The following is a 15,955-nucleotide window of genomic DNA, read 5'->3' as shown; positions in this document are numbered from 1 at the left end:
AGATTAAACATTAACATATGTCATTGACTCTGATATTATTGATTAGAATACCCATCATTATTTTTATGTCACTAAAAGAAAGACCACATTGTCAGTTAAACCTTAACATGCTACTGATTGAAAGATGCATCTTGATTTCAGTTATGTTAAAATGTGAAAAGTGAACATCCTATAATTGAAATATGGTATTGTTTTTTCCATTTAATAAATGACTAAAGAACAGAGGGGTAAAGAACTTTACCAGGTCATACATTAGTAATGGTGGAACTTCAACTTGTTGGACTTTAGAACCTATGCTCTTAGCCATACATTTCTCTCAAGTTGTTCAAAATTAGTTTGGAAGAAAAAAAGATAAGACTAATCATTTCAGTAGTAATGTGAATTATACATAATGAAATTCTAAGTGGTGAAGGGTTTTAAGAATGTATCTGGGAGTGTTCATAAAAGTTTCAGAGAAAGAAAATCCATGAGGATTGATTGATTGATTTGGAACAAATAAAGAAAGGAGTAATTAGGGAAAGTTAGCATTGAAGGGAGAGAAAATATCATAACTTAAAGAGCTTCACATAACATTTACACAGTTGAGATGTGGTTGTAGTAAATGTCAAGAGTCTCTATGAACTTCAGTTATGAAATTGAGAGCAATCATAGGTATAATTACAAAGGAATTATATTCCATTTTACTTCATATGTGTATATATATGAATATATATGAACATATTTATGAATTCATATGTATATATGACTAAATATTATAGTAATTACAATAAAGGTCTTATAAACTTTTAAAATTTTAAAGATGCATAGAAGGAAGAAAAGAAAGCAATCTAATGGATCGCTAGAAAAAGTTAGCAAGGTATTCCTACAAGGATGGGACTGAGGAAAGGAAATCTTCACTGGCCCAATTCCAACCTCTCCTGCTGCTTCATACCCTACGTATCCCTAATTCAGAAGCCTGTGCTTTGCTGCTTCAAGAAATTTCTCATGAACGTTTTAAATGTCTATAGACATTTAGATACTTAAACATATTTTGGAATTTCCCTACAATGATCTATTACACAGCCATTAAATGATATTTAAGAAGGTTTTAATGACATGGGGAAAACTTGTGGCATCATATTAAGCAAAATACAAGTATAGAACAAAGATTAAAATGAAAATAAGCCAAAATGCTAATAATGGTTATATCTTTGGGGTAGTATTTTAAGTAATAACAGTGATACTCCTTCCAACTTCTTCACATTGTTTCTACTTTCAACATTTTCTGTAATGGATGTCTTGCTTTTATGAAGAGGGAGATTGTTTTAAATGGGTCAAAAAAGCAATTAGAGTTATTCATTTTTTTAAAGTCATTCATTTTTTTTTTTAAAGTCATTCATTTTTGATAGTTAAAAGCAACTCTGGAAGGGGGAAGAAAAGTGTCAATCAGGCATGAGGAAGGGTTCTAACAAGGCTGTGGGCCAGCTGGGGTGAGCCCCACAGGCTGCTGTGCCCTGATGGTGAGGACTGGCAAGGGACATAGCTCTTCTGTGCTGACTGCCCTTCTTAGGGCCCTTGATGGAGTTTGGGGGGTGGGGTGGGCAGGTAGAGGGAACAATGATCAGAATGTGGCAAAGGGGCATTTTTCTCACTGGAACTCTGAAGGAGAGAATCCCCACAAGGATCTCTGACAAAGATGAAAGGCTTGGAAGAGCCCAGAGATTGAGGGTAGGAGCAAGAAATTAGTCTTGTACACAAAATCCAGAAAAGTTGAAGAAGAATGGTTAATCCAGGCATGCATGAGATTAGAAAAGCAAACCCTCTCAAATTTCTTCCCCTTCTTCTTTTCCATGATGCCACTGAACGAACATGTACGGAACATCTTTTATTTAGAGCTGTGCTCTCCACTGGGGTGAATAATGGATCATCCCAACTTTAATAACACCACCCCTTAGCCATTTGCATTTAGGAAGCTACGTATCAGCAATTTATTTTGATGTTAACAAGGAAGAGGGGCACTATAATGACAGGTAATGGAAACTAGACCTAAGTATATTAGGTCAAGTTAGTATATTGCTAACCTACTGGTGTATGAGCAAATGGAACAAGTTACATGTAAGCATCTTTTTTGTTTTGCCTTGTGGATTGCCTTCAGCTATAAGCTATATGTCCTGATGAGGTTGGGATGAGATCTAGATAGTCCAAAAGGAGATAATGTGGCTTTTATTTGAAACTTTTACAATGTGATTATTTTGCTAATTTGTGTAAATTTATCTGTGACACTTCTGCAAGACTCTGGGTCAGCCACAGGGAAAGCATAAATGTGATACCTGGCATTCATTTGTTATTAGCATATATAGAAATGAACATTTATGAACCGCCTTCATGAGAGGCACTAATGTAGGTATTTTATTTTATTTAATCTTTACAACAATCTGAAGAGTGGGATGACTAACCTACTTTACAAGTAAGGAGACTAAAAGTCAGTGAAGTTAAGCAGTTTGTCAAAAGTTAGGTAAATAGGAAGTGACAGGGTTGAGATTTGGAACTCAGTCTCTCTGATTTTCTCTGGTTCTAAGTAGATGTCACTTATCTGCACATTAGAATCACCTGAGAAGCTTTAAAAAAAACACTGATGCCCTAGTCCTACGGTCCAGATATTTTAATTTCTTTGGCTTGAGATGAGACCTCAGCAGTAAAAGCTTACAAAGCTCCCTGATGGTTCAATCAGAAATCAGGTTTGAGTCCCACAGTAACTCAAGTGTGCTCAAGCCCACCTCTTGGGAGGGAGATATCAAATGTGAGGAGAAAAAATAGTGAGGAATACAGTAAGTCTTTATGTCTTGAATAAACATCTGTTGATAATAGAAAGGGCACATTAGAAAGAAAGTTGTAGTCTGGAATGAAAAATCTGCCATTTTGCAAATTCAGAAAATCAAGATGTAAGGTTAATCAGGACATTTTTAATGAATAACTCTCCCCAGCAATAAACATTAACCAAAATATATAACGATCTGTTTGTTATTTCTTCAGGTAAAACATCTAAAACAGAAGTAACACTAGTAAATTCTATTTCTTCTCCTTTTTTTCAGGAGAAATAAATACTTACAGGTGGAATGTCCCTAAAAGGTCTGGTCCAGGACCAAATGACCCAAATTGTATTCCATGGGTTTACTATTCAACAGTAAACTTTGTGAAGGTAAGATTGAGAGAGCAACCAAAATGCTTAAAGTAATATGACTTTAAATTAATTATTCAAGTTATCACATTGGTGAGTATATGTGAAGGGTGTAATGGTTGAGAGCAAGGATCTCAAACTATGGCCACACATATTTGTTAATATTGTCTATGGTTGAATTGAGTGGTATTAAGAAAACAGAATTCAACGGAGTGAATTTTAAAGATCTTATTGGCTTTACTCAACAATTCGTGTCTTGGGCAGCTCCTCATCTAGCAGATAGGAAGGTTCTCTGAAGAACTGTACAAAATGAGAGACTTTTATAGGCAGAAGGGGGCAAAACAAGGAAGTTACTAGCAAAGAGTGGATTATTTATGGCAAGGTCACCTTCTTTTTGGGGGTCTATCAAGCAGATTAACTCACTAATGCTAATGATTGACTAGTTTAAGATTCCATTCCTGCAAGAGAAACTGTAATTAATCTAGGAATTAAGTCTTGGTTTGATGATGCGAGCTTAGTATAGGTGACTTCATTTTGGATCCATTGTCTCTCTTTTTAAACAATTTCCCCCCTTTTGATCAGACTCTCATTATGACTGAGAGATGTGCTAAAAAAAAATTTAAGGCATTAGCACCTCTCCCAGCTACTGCTCTGAAACTCTCACAATTTTTTTGTTGTTGTTGTTGATCCTCTGTGTGGTATTCACAGGTCATGATGTTTTTTGTTGAAACTCTGTGGTATTCGTAGGTCACAATACCATGTTCACATTTCTTAGGTTAGTCATTCTCTCTTTTCTTTTTTCTTCTGGTATTCCAGTCTTAGCAAGATCATTTAGCAGCTATGAGCATGCATTTCAAGCTTTTGAAGGAATACAGTGCAGCGGGGAGACTACTGTGATAATCCCCACTGTCTGGTGTGCATTTTGGAGCCATTATCCCCAAAGCACAAACCAATCCAAATCAAATAAGGCAAAGAAAGTCTACATTGAAGGAGTCATTTTCTTAAGCCAAGTGGCTTAATCAGGTTTTGTGTGTCTCAGCCTCAACTTCCCCACAAATGCTATTGAGGTGCAAGTGGTGTTGGCCACAGTACAGATTCTTCTTTGTTCAGCTAGAAGATAATAAAAGGCTATCCTATGATGCAGAACAATTTTTGCCTTGCAAAGATGGGTACTGCTATTAGATCTTTTTGTGATTGGGACAGGTCTGATTCAAATAATCATAAGAATGTAGAAGTGTAAATATACCATAACTTGCATAGGCATTTGTGTTTAACTAGACAAAGTACAGTCATAATTGGAGAAAGGTAAAAACAAGACATGGATATTCTGACCATAAAAATTGGGCTTTGTAATTGACTCCTAAATGGTAATGTGAAGGGTCGATTAAGAATAGAAGAAAAAGGGGATCCCTGGGTGGCGCAGCGGTTTGGTGCCTGCCTTTGGCCCAGGGTGCGATCCTGGAGACCCGGGATCGAGTCCCACGTCGGCTCCCGGTGCATGGAGCCTGCTTCTCCCTCTACCTGTGTCTCTGCCTCTCTCTCTCTCTCTCTCTCTCTGTGTATGACTATCATAAATAAAAAAAAGAAAAATAAGAATAGAAGAAAAATTGCTCAGAAGGAGGACCACAGGGTCTTTAGCATCATGGACAGAAGATTTGATAACAAATCTAGCGGTCTGAAAGGTTACTCCTCCTTAACCAGGGCCTGGGAGATATGGTTGATAGTGTTATCTTTCCAGACCAATGCCAGAATAAAGGAAAGAAAGAGAAGAAGGAAGGTTTCATTTTTAGTTAAAGTATGAAGCTTTGGTGTGGTATCTTGGATGGAAGCAATCTATCTCAATGTAGGCTATTTCTTTTCCTAGTCCATTTGATTGGAAAATCTCCAATGTTAATACAGGATGAGATGTCAGGTGGAGCCTTCTTCAGCCTTGAGACATACTCAAGATCTAGTTTACAGAAGTATCAGTGGTCAGGACCACTTGATAAGGCCCTTCCCATGAGTTTCACTCTTACAAAAATATCAGAGAAAAATAACTCTCTGTGAATAATAAAATACTTTAAAATTGTCCATAATTAAAGATCTAATAGGAATTCATTATCATGGAATTCACAAGGAAATTTGGTTATTTCTGTAACATGAACATTTTAAAATAATAACTGGAATTATGATTGATAACATTATATTAGGATATATCAAATTTCTAGGAATTTTATACAATTTCTAAAACATTTATAATATATATCTATATAAATATAAGGATATACTTCTTATTTCACAATGTTTCCCATGTAATTCAACATCAAATATACTTAGTTTAACATCTCTCTTTTAATAAGGAGAGAGAACAAATCTTTTTTTAAAAAAAGATTTATTTATTTATTTATTTGAGAAAGAGAGAGAGTGAAGGGGGGGGGGCAGAGGGAATCCCAAGAAGTCTCCTTGCCAAGTTCAGAGCCTGAGGCAGGGCTTAATCTCATAACCCTGAGATCACAACCAGGGCTGAAACCAAGAGTTGGATGCTCAACTGACTGAGCCACCCAGGTGCTCTGAGAACAAATCTTTTGAAATCTTCCAGGGACCCTCTCAAAATATTCCAAAGTTGGTCCAAGGCCATAAAGACTTCATTTAGAATCTGCTTTTTGGGAAGTTTCTCAAAAATATCAAAAGATTTTAAAACACTTGGCCAAATAAGATCATAGGTCTCTGTGAAACAGTAAATAGTTATCCATTTAACCATAGTGATAAAGGCTTTACAAGGCAAATACAGAATGTTAAATAGTTCTAAAATAGTTTTAGCTCTTTTAGTGGAGAAGACTCAGTTCTCTTAAGTAAACAAAGACTTGATAAAGATGATATGAAACAGAAAATTATTTTGATAAGACAGAATTTTTGTTTTCTAGGCAGATTACTTAAAAGGTAACACATACACACACACACACACATACACACACACAAACTTTTATTATCTTTTGTCAAGAGTGAACCAATTATCCAAGAAAACTTTGTCTTTTTAACAGAGAAGAAATCAAATTCTAACTTTATACCAGTGTACTTTAAAAAAAAAGTATAATTAACATACTATTAGTTATAAGGATACAACATATTGACTCAACAATTCTATATATCACTCAATACTCACCACAATAAGTGTTAGTCATTGTCACCCTACAACATTATTACAATATTATTGACAATATTTCCTATGCTGTGCTTTTCATTCCCTAAATTAATTTATTGTATAACTAGAAGTTAGTACCCTATAATCTCCTTTATCTATTTAACCCACTCACCTACCCACTGCCTCTTTGGCAACCACCAGTTTGTTCTCTGTATTTAAGACTCTTGGTTTTGTTTGCTTGCTTGTTTGTTCTTTGTTTCTTTCTCTGTTCATTTTTAGGTTTTAGATTTTTTTCACTTTTTAGAAGTGAAATCATATGGTAATTTCCCTGTCTGATATATTTCACTTAGTGTACTATCCTCTAGGTCCATCCATGCTGTCACAAAGTCTCACAAATTCTTTTTTATAGATAATAATCATATATATATATACATTATAACATGATGGGTAATTGTCATATATATGTTATATATATTCATATATATATATATCACTTCTTCTATATCCATTTCTCTATAAATGAACACTTGGGTTGCTTCCATATCTTGACTATTGTAATGATGCTGCAATAAACATAGGGATTCATATATCTTTTTGAATTAGTGGTTTTATTTTCCTTGGGTAATACCCAGTAGTTACTGGATCATATAGCATTTCTTTTTTTTAATTTTTTAGAAGATTTTATTTATTTATTTATTTATTTATTTGAGAGAGAGAGAGAGACAGAAATGGTGAGAGAGAGCATGAGCAGGGAGGAGAGGGAGAAGTAGGTCCCCTGATGAGCAAGGAGTCCCAAGTGGGGCTCTATCCCAGGACCTGGGGATCATGACCTAAGCCGGAGGCAGATGCCAACCAACTGAGCCACCGGGGCTCCCCTGTTTTTAATTTTTTGAGTAATCTCCTTGCTGTTTTCCACAGTGGCTACACCAATTTACATTCCCATCATCAGTGAAAGAGGATTCCTTTTTCTCCACATCCTCACCAATATTTGTTATTTCTTATCTTTTTTATTCTAGTTCTTCTGATGAGTGGAAGGTGATATTTCATTGTGGTTTTGATTTGCATTTCCCTGATGACTAGTAAATTTGATCATCTTTTCATGTGTCTGTAGGTCATCTGTATATCTTCTTTGGAAAAATACCTATTCAAATCCCCTGCCCATTTTTAAATTTGGCTACTTGTGTTTTTTTGGTGTTGAATTTTATAAGTGCTTTATATATTTTTAATATTAATCGCTAATTGAAAAATCACTTGCAAGTATCTTCTCCCATTCATTAGGTTGCCTTTTCATTTTGTTACTGGTTTTGTTCATTGTCCAAAAGATTTTTAGTTTGGTGTAGTCACAATTGTTTATTTTTTGCTTTTGTTCCCTTGCCTGAGGAGATATATTTAGAAAAATGTTGCTAAGGCAGATGTCAAAGAGAGTCCTATCTGTTTTCTTCTAGGCATTTTATGGATTCAGGTATCACTTAGGTCTCTAATATATTTCCGTTCATTTTTGTGTATGGTGTAAGAAAGTGGCCCACTCAGTTTCATTCTTTTGCATTCAATTAGCTGTCCAATTTTCCCAGCATATTGAAGAGACTGTCTTTTCCTCACTGTATATTCTTGTCTCCTTTGCCATAGATTAATTAACTGTGTAATCATGAGTTTATTTCTAGTCTCTCTATTCTGTTCTATTGATCTGTGTGTCTATTTGTGTACCAGTATCATACTATTTTGATTACTACAGCTTTATAGTATATCAAGAAATCTGGGATTGTGATACCTACAGTTTTGTTCTTTCTCAACATTGCTTTGAAAATTTGCAATCTTGTGGTTACATACAAATTTTAGTATTATTACTTCTACCTCTGTAAAAAGCGCTGTTGGTATTTTGATAGAGATTGCATTGAATCTGTAGATTGCTTTGGGTAGTATAGACATTTTAACAACATTTATTCTTCCGATCCATAAGCATGGAATATCTTTCCATTGGTTTGTGTCATCTTCAGTTCCTTTCATCAATGCTTTATAGTTTTCAGAGTGCAGGTCTTACACCTCTTTGGTTAATTTTAGTTCTAAATATTTTGCTCTTTTGGGGGATTCCTGGGTGGCTCAGTGGCTTAGTGCCTGCCTTTGGCCCAGGGAGCGATCCTGGAGTCCAAGGATGGAGTCCGACCATCAGGCTCCCTGCATGGAGCCTGCTTCTCCCTCCTCCTGTGTCTCTGCCTCTCTCTCTTTCTCTCTCTCTATGTCTATCATAAATAAATAAATAAATCATAAATAAATAAATAAATATTTTGCTCTTTTGGATGCAATTATAAAAGAATTATTTTCTTACTTTCTCTTTCTATACATCACTATTAGTGTATAGAAATGCAACAGTTTTCTGTACATTTATTTTGTATTCTGAAACTTTACTGAATTCATTTATAAGTTCTAATTGTTCTCTGGTGGGGTCTTTCAGGTTTTCTTTAGGACATGATGCTATCATCTTGTCATCTGCAATTAGTGACAGTTTTACATCTTCCTTACCAATTTGGATGACTTTTTTTTTTTCCTCATCTCTTTGCTATGGCTAGGACTTCTGGTACTATGTTGAATAGAAATGGTGAGAGTGGACATTTTTGTCTTGTTCCTGATCACAGGTGAATCTCTCAGTTTTTTCACCATTGAAGATGATGTTAGCTGTGGGATTTTCATATATGGACTTTAATATGTTGAGATATATTCCTCCTAGACTCATTTTGTTGAGAGTTTTGATCATAAATGCATGTTGTATCTTGTCAATTGCTTTTTATGCATCTATTGAGATGATCATATGATTTTTATCTTTTCTCTTGTAATATGATATATCACATCGGTTTGCAAATATTGAACCACCCTTAAATCCCTAGAATAAATCCTGCTTGAATGTGATGAATGAATTTAACTGTAATGCTAAATTCTGTTTGCTAATATGTTGTTAAGGATTTTTGTATCTATGTTTATTAGAGATATTGGCTTATAGTTTGGGTTTTGATTTGTTTTTGTAGTGTCTTTATCTGTTTTGGTATCAGGATAACATGCTGATCTTTCCCCATCTATGAACCCATAGCAGCCTTAGACAGACCCTTCAATGGCACAGGGACCAAAGCCTGCCCAGTGCATCCACAGCAGGCAAAACAGATCATTATAACTCACTGCTCTGAAGGTAAGCACATCTTTGCCACAACAGTATGAGGCACACAACCCACATAAGGGACACCTCTGTATCACCTAGTTCTGGTGACCAGAGTGCAATGTGCTACAGGGTGCCACAGGACCTCTTCTACTAAGGCTAATACTTTCAAGAGCAGGAGATGTGGTTGATCTCCCTAATACATAAAAACAAACATAGAGAGACAAAATGAAGAGAGAGGGGAATATGTCTCAAATGAAAGTATAAGACACAATCACAGCAAAAGAGCTGAATGAAATGGAGATAAGCAATATGCCTAATAAACAATTCAAACTAATGGTCATAAAGATACTGGACTTAAGAGTTGATGAACTCAACAAACACTTCAACAAAGAGATAGAAAATACAAAACAAAAAACAAAAAACAAAACAAAACAAAAAACCAAACAAACCCAACCCAGTCAGAGATGAAGAATTCAATAACTGAAATTTAAAAAGCACACTACAGGGAGTCAACAGCAGATTATAGAATGCAGAAGAATGGATCAGTGATCTGGAAGACAGGATAATGGAAAGCAACCAAATAGAGAAATTAAAAAAAATAAAATCAAAAGAATAATTTAAAAATGAGGATACATAAAAGGAACTTAGTGACAATATCAAACATAATACCACTCACATTATAGGGGCCCCAGAGAAGATAGAGAAAGAGGAGAATAAAACTTAATTGAAGAAATAATAGCTGAAAACTTCCCAAATCTGGGGAAAAAAACAGATGTCCTGAGTCAGGAAGCACAGAAAGCTTCTAATAAGATTAACTCAAGGATATGCACACTAAGACACATAATAATTAAGATGGCAAAAAGTAATGATAAAGAGAGGATTTTAATAGCAGCAAGAGAAAAGAAAACAGTTACGTGCAAGGGAAACCTCATAAGGCTATCAGCTGATTTTTCAACAAGAACTTTCCAAGTCAGAAGGGAGTGACATAATATATTCAAAGTGTTGAAAGGCAAAAACCTGCAACCAAGAATACACTATGCAGTAAAGTTATCATTTATCATTCACAATAGGAAGAGAGATAAAGTGTTTTCCAGAAAAACAAAAGTTAAGTTTATCACCATTAAACCAGCCTTAGAAGAAATGTTAAAGGAAATTCTTTGAATGAAAAAAAGGCCATAGCAAGAAGAAAATTATGAAAGAATTTCACAGGCAAAAGCAAACATATAGCACAGGTAGTAGATTAATCACTTATAAAGCCAGTATGAAGGTTAAAACACAGAAGTAGTAAAAATCAATTATATCTACAAAAATTAGTCAAAGGAAACACAAGATAAAAAGATACAAAATATGAGATCACATGCATAAAATGTGGAAAGAAGTAGAAATTTAGTGCTTTTATAATATGTTTGAGCTTAAGCAACCTTTAACAACATAAACTGCTATACACATAAGATATAACATATAAATCGAATGGTAACCACAAATCAGAAACTTATAATAGATACACAAACAATGAAGAGAGAGGAATCCAAGCATAACACTAAAGAAAGCCATCAAACTGCAAGGGAAGAGAGCAAGAGAAGAAAGAATAGAGAAAATCCTAAAAACAAGCAGAAGACAATTAACAAAAGGGCAATAAATATATACTATCAATAATACTTCAAATATAAATGTAACAAATGCTACAATTAAAAGACATAGGGTGACTGAATGGTTAAAAATGCAGGACCCATCTATGTGCTACATATAAGACATTCACTTCACATATAAAGATACATACAGACTGAAAACAAAGAGCTAGAAAAATATAACAAGCAAACGGAAGTGAAAAAAAAGGGCAGGGTAGCAATACTTATATCAGACATATAGACTTTAAAAGAAAGGCTATGGCAAGAGGCAAAGAAAGGCATTACACAATGATAAAGGAAACAACAAGAGGATAAAATAATTGTAAATATCTATGCACCCAACATAGAGTACCTAAATAAATAAAGCAACAGACATAAAAGGAGAAATTGACATAATACAATAATAGTAGGGGACTTAAAAGAATGGATAGATCCAGACAGAAAATCAACAAGGAAACAATGGCTTTGACCTAACTGATATATACAGAACATTTCATCCCCAAACAGCAGAATACACATTCTTTTCAAGTGCACATGGAACATTTTCCAGGACAGATCACGTTAGGCCACAAAACTTGTCTCAATAAATTTAAGAAGATTGAAATCATATCAAGCATCCTTTCTGACCACAACTATATGAAACTAGAAGCCAAGAACAGGAAAAAATCCTGAAAAGAGGCTAAACAACATGCTACCAAACGATAAATGGGTCCATCAAGAAATCAAAGGGAAAACAGAAACAATACATGGAGACAAAAGAAAATGAAAATACAATGGTCCCAAATCTTTGGGATGCAGCCATAGCAGTTTTAAGAGAGAAGTTTATGGCAATACCTCAAGAAGCAAGATAAATCTCAAATAATCTAGCGTACAGCTACAGGAGCTAGAAAATGAAGAACAGGGCCCAACAATAGTAGAAGAAAAGAAATAATAAAGGTCAGAGCAGAAAGAAGTGAAACAGAGACTAAAAAAAAAATAGATTAAAAAATACAGTAGACAAAATCAACAAACCCTTGAGCTGGTTCTTTGAAAAGATCAACAAAATTGATAAACCTTTAGACACATTAAGAAAAAAAGAGAGAGGACTCAAATAAAAATCAGAAATGAAAAAGGAGAAATAAACACTGACACCACAGAACTATAAAGGATTACATGAGAATTTATGAAAAATTATTGAACAAATTGGATGACCTAGAAGAAATGGATAAGTTCCCAGAAACATATAATATTCAAAAACTGAAAAAAAAAATAAAAGCAATAAAACAAACAAACAAAATATTCAAAAACTAAATCAGGAAAAAATAGCAAATTTTAACAGACCAATTGTTGGTAATGAAATTGAATCAGTAATCAAAATACTCCCACAAACAAGAGTTGAGGATCAGATTACTTCACAGGTAAATTCTATGATACATTTAAATAAGAATTAATATCTATTCTTCTCAAGCTATTCCAAAAATAAAAGTGGAAGGAAAACTTCCAAATTCATTCCATGAGGCCAGTGGAATTTCCCATATATCATATATTATATATCATATTTCCCATATATCAATGTACTCTCACTATTAAAATATTTTTAAATTTAAATTTATTATAGTCTTAGCCAGCTTTACCCACATAAAATTTCTTTCCCAAAATTCCTTCTTACAAACCTTCTACAACTTCCTTTCTTACCTCCAAATTTTGTCCTTGTTTTTCCTCATCCTAGTTTGAAATAACCAGCACCACCTAGGGCAAAATTACTTTCTTTTCTCTCAACAAAATGTATCCCCATTTCTCAGACCTTCTTTTATAAAAAACACACAGTCTAGTTTCCTTGCAAACAGAGTTGTGTCCCTTATTGTTTCTAGAAGCTTGCATATATTGAATTTTTAAAAATATTTTATTTATTTATTCATGAAAGACACACACAGAGGCAGAGACACAGGCAGAGGGAGAAGCAGGCTCCATGCAGGGAGACTGATGGGGGACTCTATCCCAGGACCCCGGGATCATGCCCTGGGCCAAAGGCAGGCACTCAACTGCTGAGCCACGCAGGCATCCTGCATATATATTGAATTTTTAACACCTTAATTCCTAGTGAAAAAATTTAAAAAGCAAACAATTGTTAACTGTCTTCTACACTAGCATTGTGGTTTGCCAAATTTATACATACATTTTATGATTTGTGGAAATATGTTCTTCCTCACAGTAAATTTTTCATGTGGCATAAAACTTGTTTACTAATAGACCCAAATGTCTCAAATTTCCTGGTAATGAGAAATTAAAAAAAAAAAAAGTAAGTAAACCCATGTTCAGTAATTAGCATTTCAGTATTTTATCTTATCTGGAAATGATCTAGATATTAAATTACTATTTATCATTTCATTTCACTTAGCAAAACTCAAAGGTTTTAAGTTACCAAAAAGATGTGGAAAGACTATTTAAGTAGACATTCCGTAAAATACCATTATTGTTGAAGGTATGAAACCACAAAGGCCCTGAATAGCCAAAGAAAATTTGAAAAAGAAGAGCAAACCTGGAGGTATCACAATTCCAGACTTCAAGCTATATTACAAAGCTGTGATCATTAAGACAGTATGGTACTGGCACAAATATAGACACATAGATCAGAGGATGGAATAAAAATACACAAATGAACCCACAACTATATGGTCAACTAATCTCTGACAAGGAAAGAATATCTAGTGGAAAAAAGACAGTCTCTTCAACAAATGGTGTTGGGAAAACTGGACAGTGATAAAAATAAAACTGGAAACTTTATTACATCATATACAAAATAAATTCAAAATGGATGAAAATGAGACAACCACCAAAATCCTAGAGGAGAACACAGGCAGCAGCCTCTTTGACATTGTAGCAACTTCTTACTAGATTCATCTCTGGAGGCAAGGGAAACAAAAGCAAAAACGAACTATTGGGATTTCATTAAGATAAAAAGCTTCTGGGGGTGCCTAGGTAGCTTAGTTGGTTAAGCATCTGACTCTTGATTTTGGATCAGGTCATGATCTCAAGGTCGTGAGATCTACCCCCCCCAAAATCAGGTTCTTTGTTCAGCACAGAGTCTGCTTGAGATTCTCTCTCTCCCTCTGGCCCCACCATCCTCTTACATATATAAATTAATTGATTAATTTTAAAAATCTCTTTTAAAAAAATCTGCACAGCAAAGGAAATAATCAATAAAACCTTTAAAAGGCAACCAACAGAATAGAAGATATTTGCAAATTGACATCTCTGGGTTATACCCAAAATATATATAAAAGCTTATATAACCTAACACCCCAAAATTAAATAATCTAGTTAAGAAATGCTCAGAAGACATGAATAGACATTTTTCCATAAAAGATATCCAGATGGCCAACAGAAACATGAAAAGATGCTCAACATCACTCATCATCAGGGAATACAAATCAAAACCACAATAAGATTCCACCTCACTACCTGTCAGAATGGTTAAAATTAACAACACAGGAAACCACAGATGTTGGCAAGGATGAATAAAAAGGGAAACCTTTTTACACTGTTGGTGGGAATGCAAACTGGTACAGTCACTCTGGAAAACAAGATGGAAGTTCCTTAAAAAGTTAAAAATAGAACTACCCTAGGATCCAGCAATTGCGCTACTAGGTATTTACCCAAAGGATATAAAAATATAAATTCAAAGGGGTGCATGCACCCTGATGTTCATAGCACCATGATCAACAATAGCCAAACTTGAGCCAAGCTCAAGTTTCCATTGATTGATTAATGAAGAATAAATGATGTGTGTGTGTGTAATGGAATATTACTCAGTCATCAAAAAGAATGAAATCTTGTCATATGTAATGATGTGGATGGAGTTAGAGAGTATTATGTTAAGGGAAATAAGTCAGTCAGAGAAAGACAAATATCATATGATTTCACTCATATGTGGAATTTAAGAAACAAAAGAGATGAACAAAGGGGAAGGAGGATAAAGACAGAGGGAAGCCAACCGTAAGAGAACAAACTGAGGACTGATGGAGGGAAGTGGAGGTGATGGGTTAGATGGTGAGGGTTTATTAAGGAGGGCACTTGTGATGAGCACTGGGTATTATGTGTAAGTGATGAATCACTTAATTCTGCTCCTGAAACTAGTATTACACTGTATATTAACTAACTAGAATTTAAATAAAAACCTCAAACATTAAAAAAAGTTCACCTAAAAACTCTAAGTCCAGTTACATCTAATTAATTCACTTGTTTTCAACAATTATGTTTAGATTAATTATAAAAACTTCATCATAAAAGTTATTTTTCTTGCTGACAAAATTTTTAACAGCGGTAATATGACTTATTTGACCAATAAAGCCAGGTAGAATAAAAGTTGGATAATGCAAAGTAGGTTTGCATTACATAATTCTAAAGACATGTACATTTTTTAATTAAGCCATCAGACTTAAATTAGCTTTAATACTGAATATTTTTCCAGATCACATAAACCCAAAAAGCAATTGGGTTAGCTTCTATTGTATTTTTGAGAATTTTATAAATACTTAATTCATGTAAGTACTTAATTTTCTATAAGTCAGTTAGAGCTCTTTTACAAATTTATTTTGGCAATACCATCCCCAGGTAGAAAATATCACACATCTATCACACACACACACACACACACACACACAGAGAGAGAGAGAGAGAGAGAGAGAGAGACCTTACAGATTCTGTTCTAATATTTTGCAATGATTCAAGCACAATAATACAAAATCCACTAGTATAAAAGAAGTTGGATCCAAATCCTGTTTCTGGTAGATGGAAGAAGTTAAAGTTACCTATTAGGATGGTCAAAGTTTTTTATTAATATTTGTGGAGAAGACAATTATGATTTTTCATTTGCCCAAGTTCCAAAGAAAGTCTTCACCTCCTTGTTTTTCTTTGATAAGAAT

The 15,955-nt window shown here is 34.3% G+C and overlaps 1 protein-coding gene across 1 annotated transcript in view; it reads left to right on the top strand.

Moving 5' to 3' along the window:
• The window catches only part of HEPHL1 (hephaestin like 1), a 93,401-nt gene that overhangs the window by 62,451 nt on the left and 14,995 nt on the right, over window positions 1–15,955 (top strand). The window contains exon 15 of the mRNA XM_038568301.1: window positions 3,072–3,178. Within this exon, the coding sequence (XP_038424229.1) occupies window positions 3,072–3,178 (107 nt within the window). The remainder of the gene's footprint in view (window positions 1–3,071; window positions 3,179–15,955) is intronic.

This window comes from Canis lupus, chromosome 21, assembly GCF_011100685.1.
Source record: "Canis lupus familiaris isolate Mischka breed German Shepherd chromosome 21, alternate assembly UU_Cfam_GSD_1.0, whole genome shotgun sequence".
Classification (NCBI taxonomy): domain Eukaryota; kingdom Metazoa; phylum Chordata; class Mammalia; order Carnivora; family Canidae; genus Canis; species Canis lupus.
Note: the sequence above shows the minus strand (reverse complement) of the source record. Positions and strands in the feature narration are given on the sequence as shown.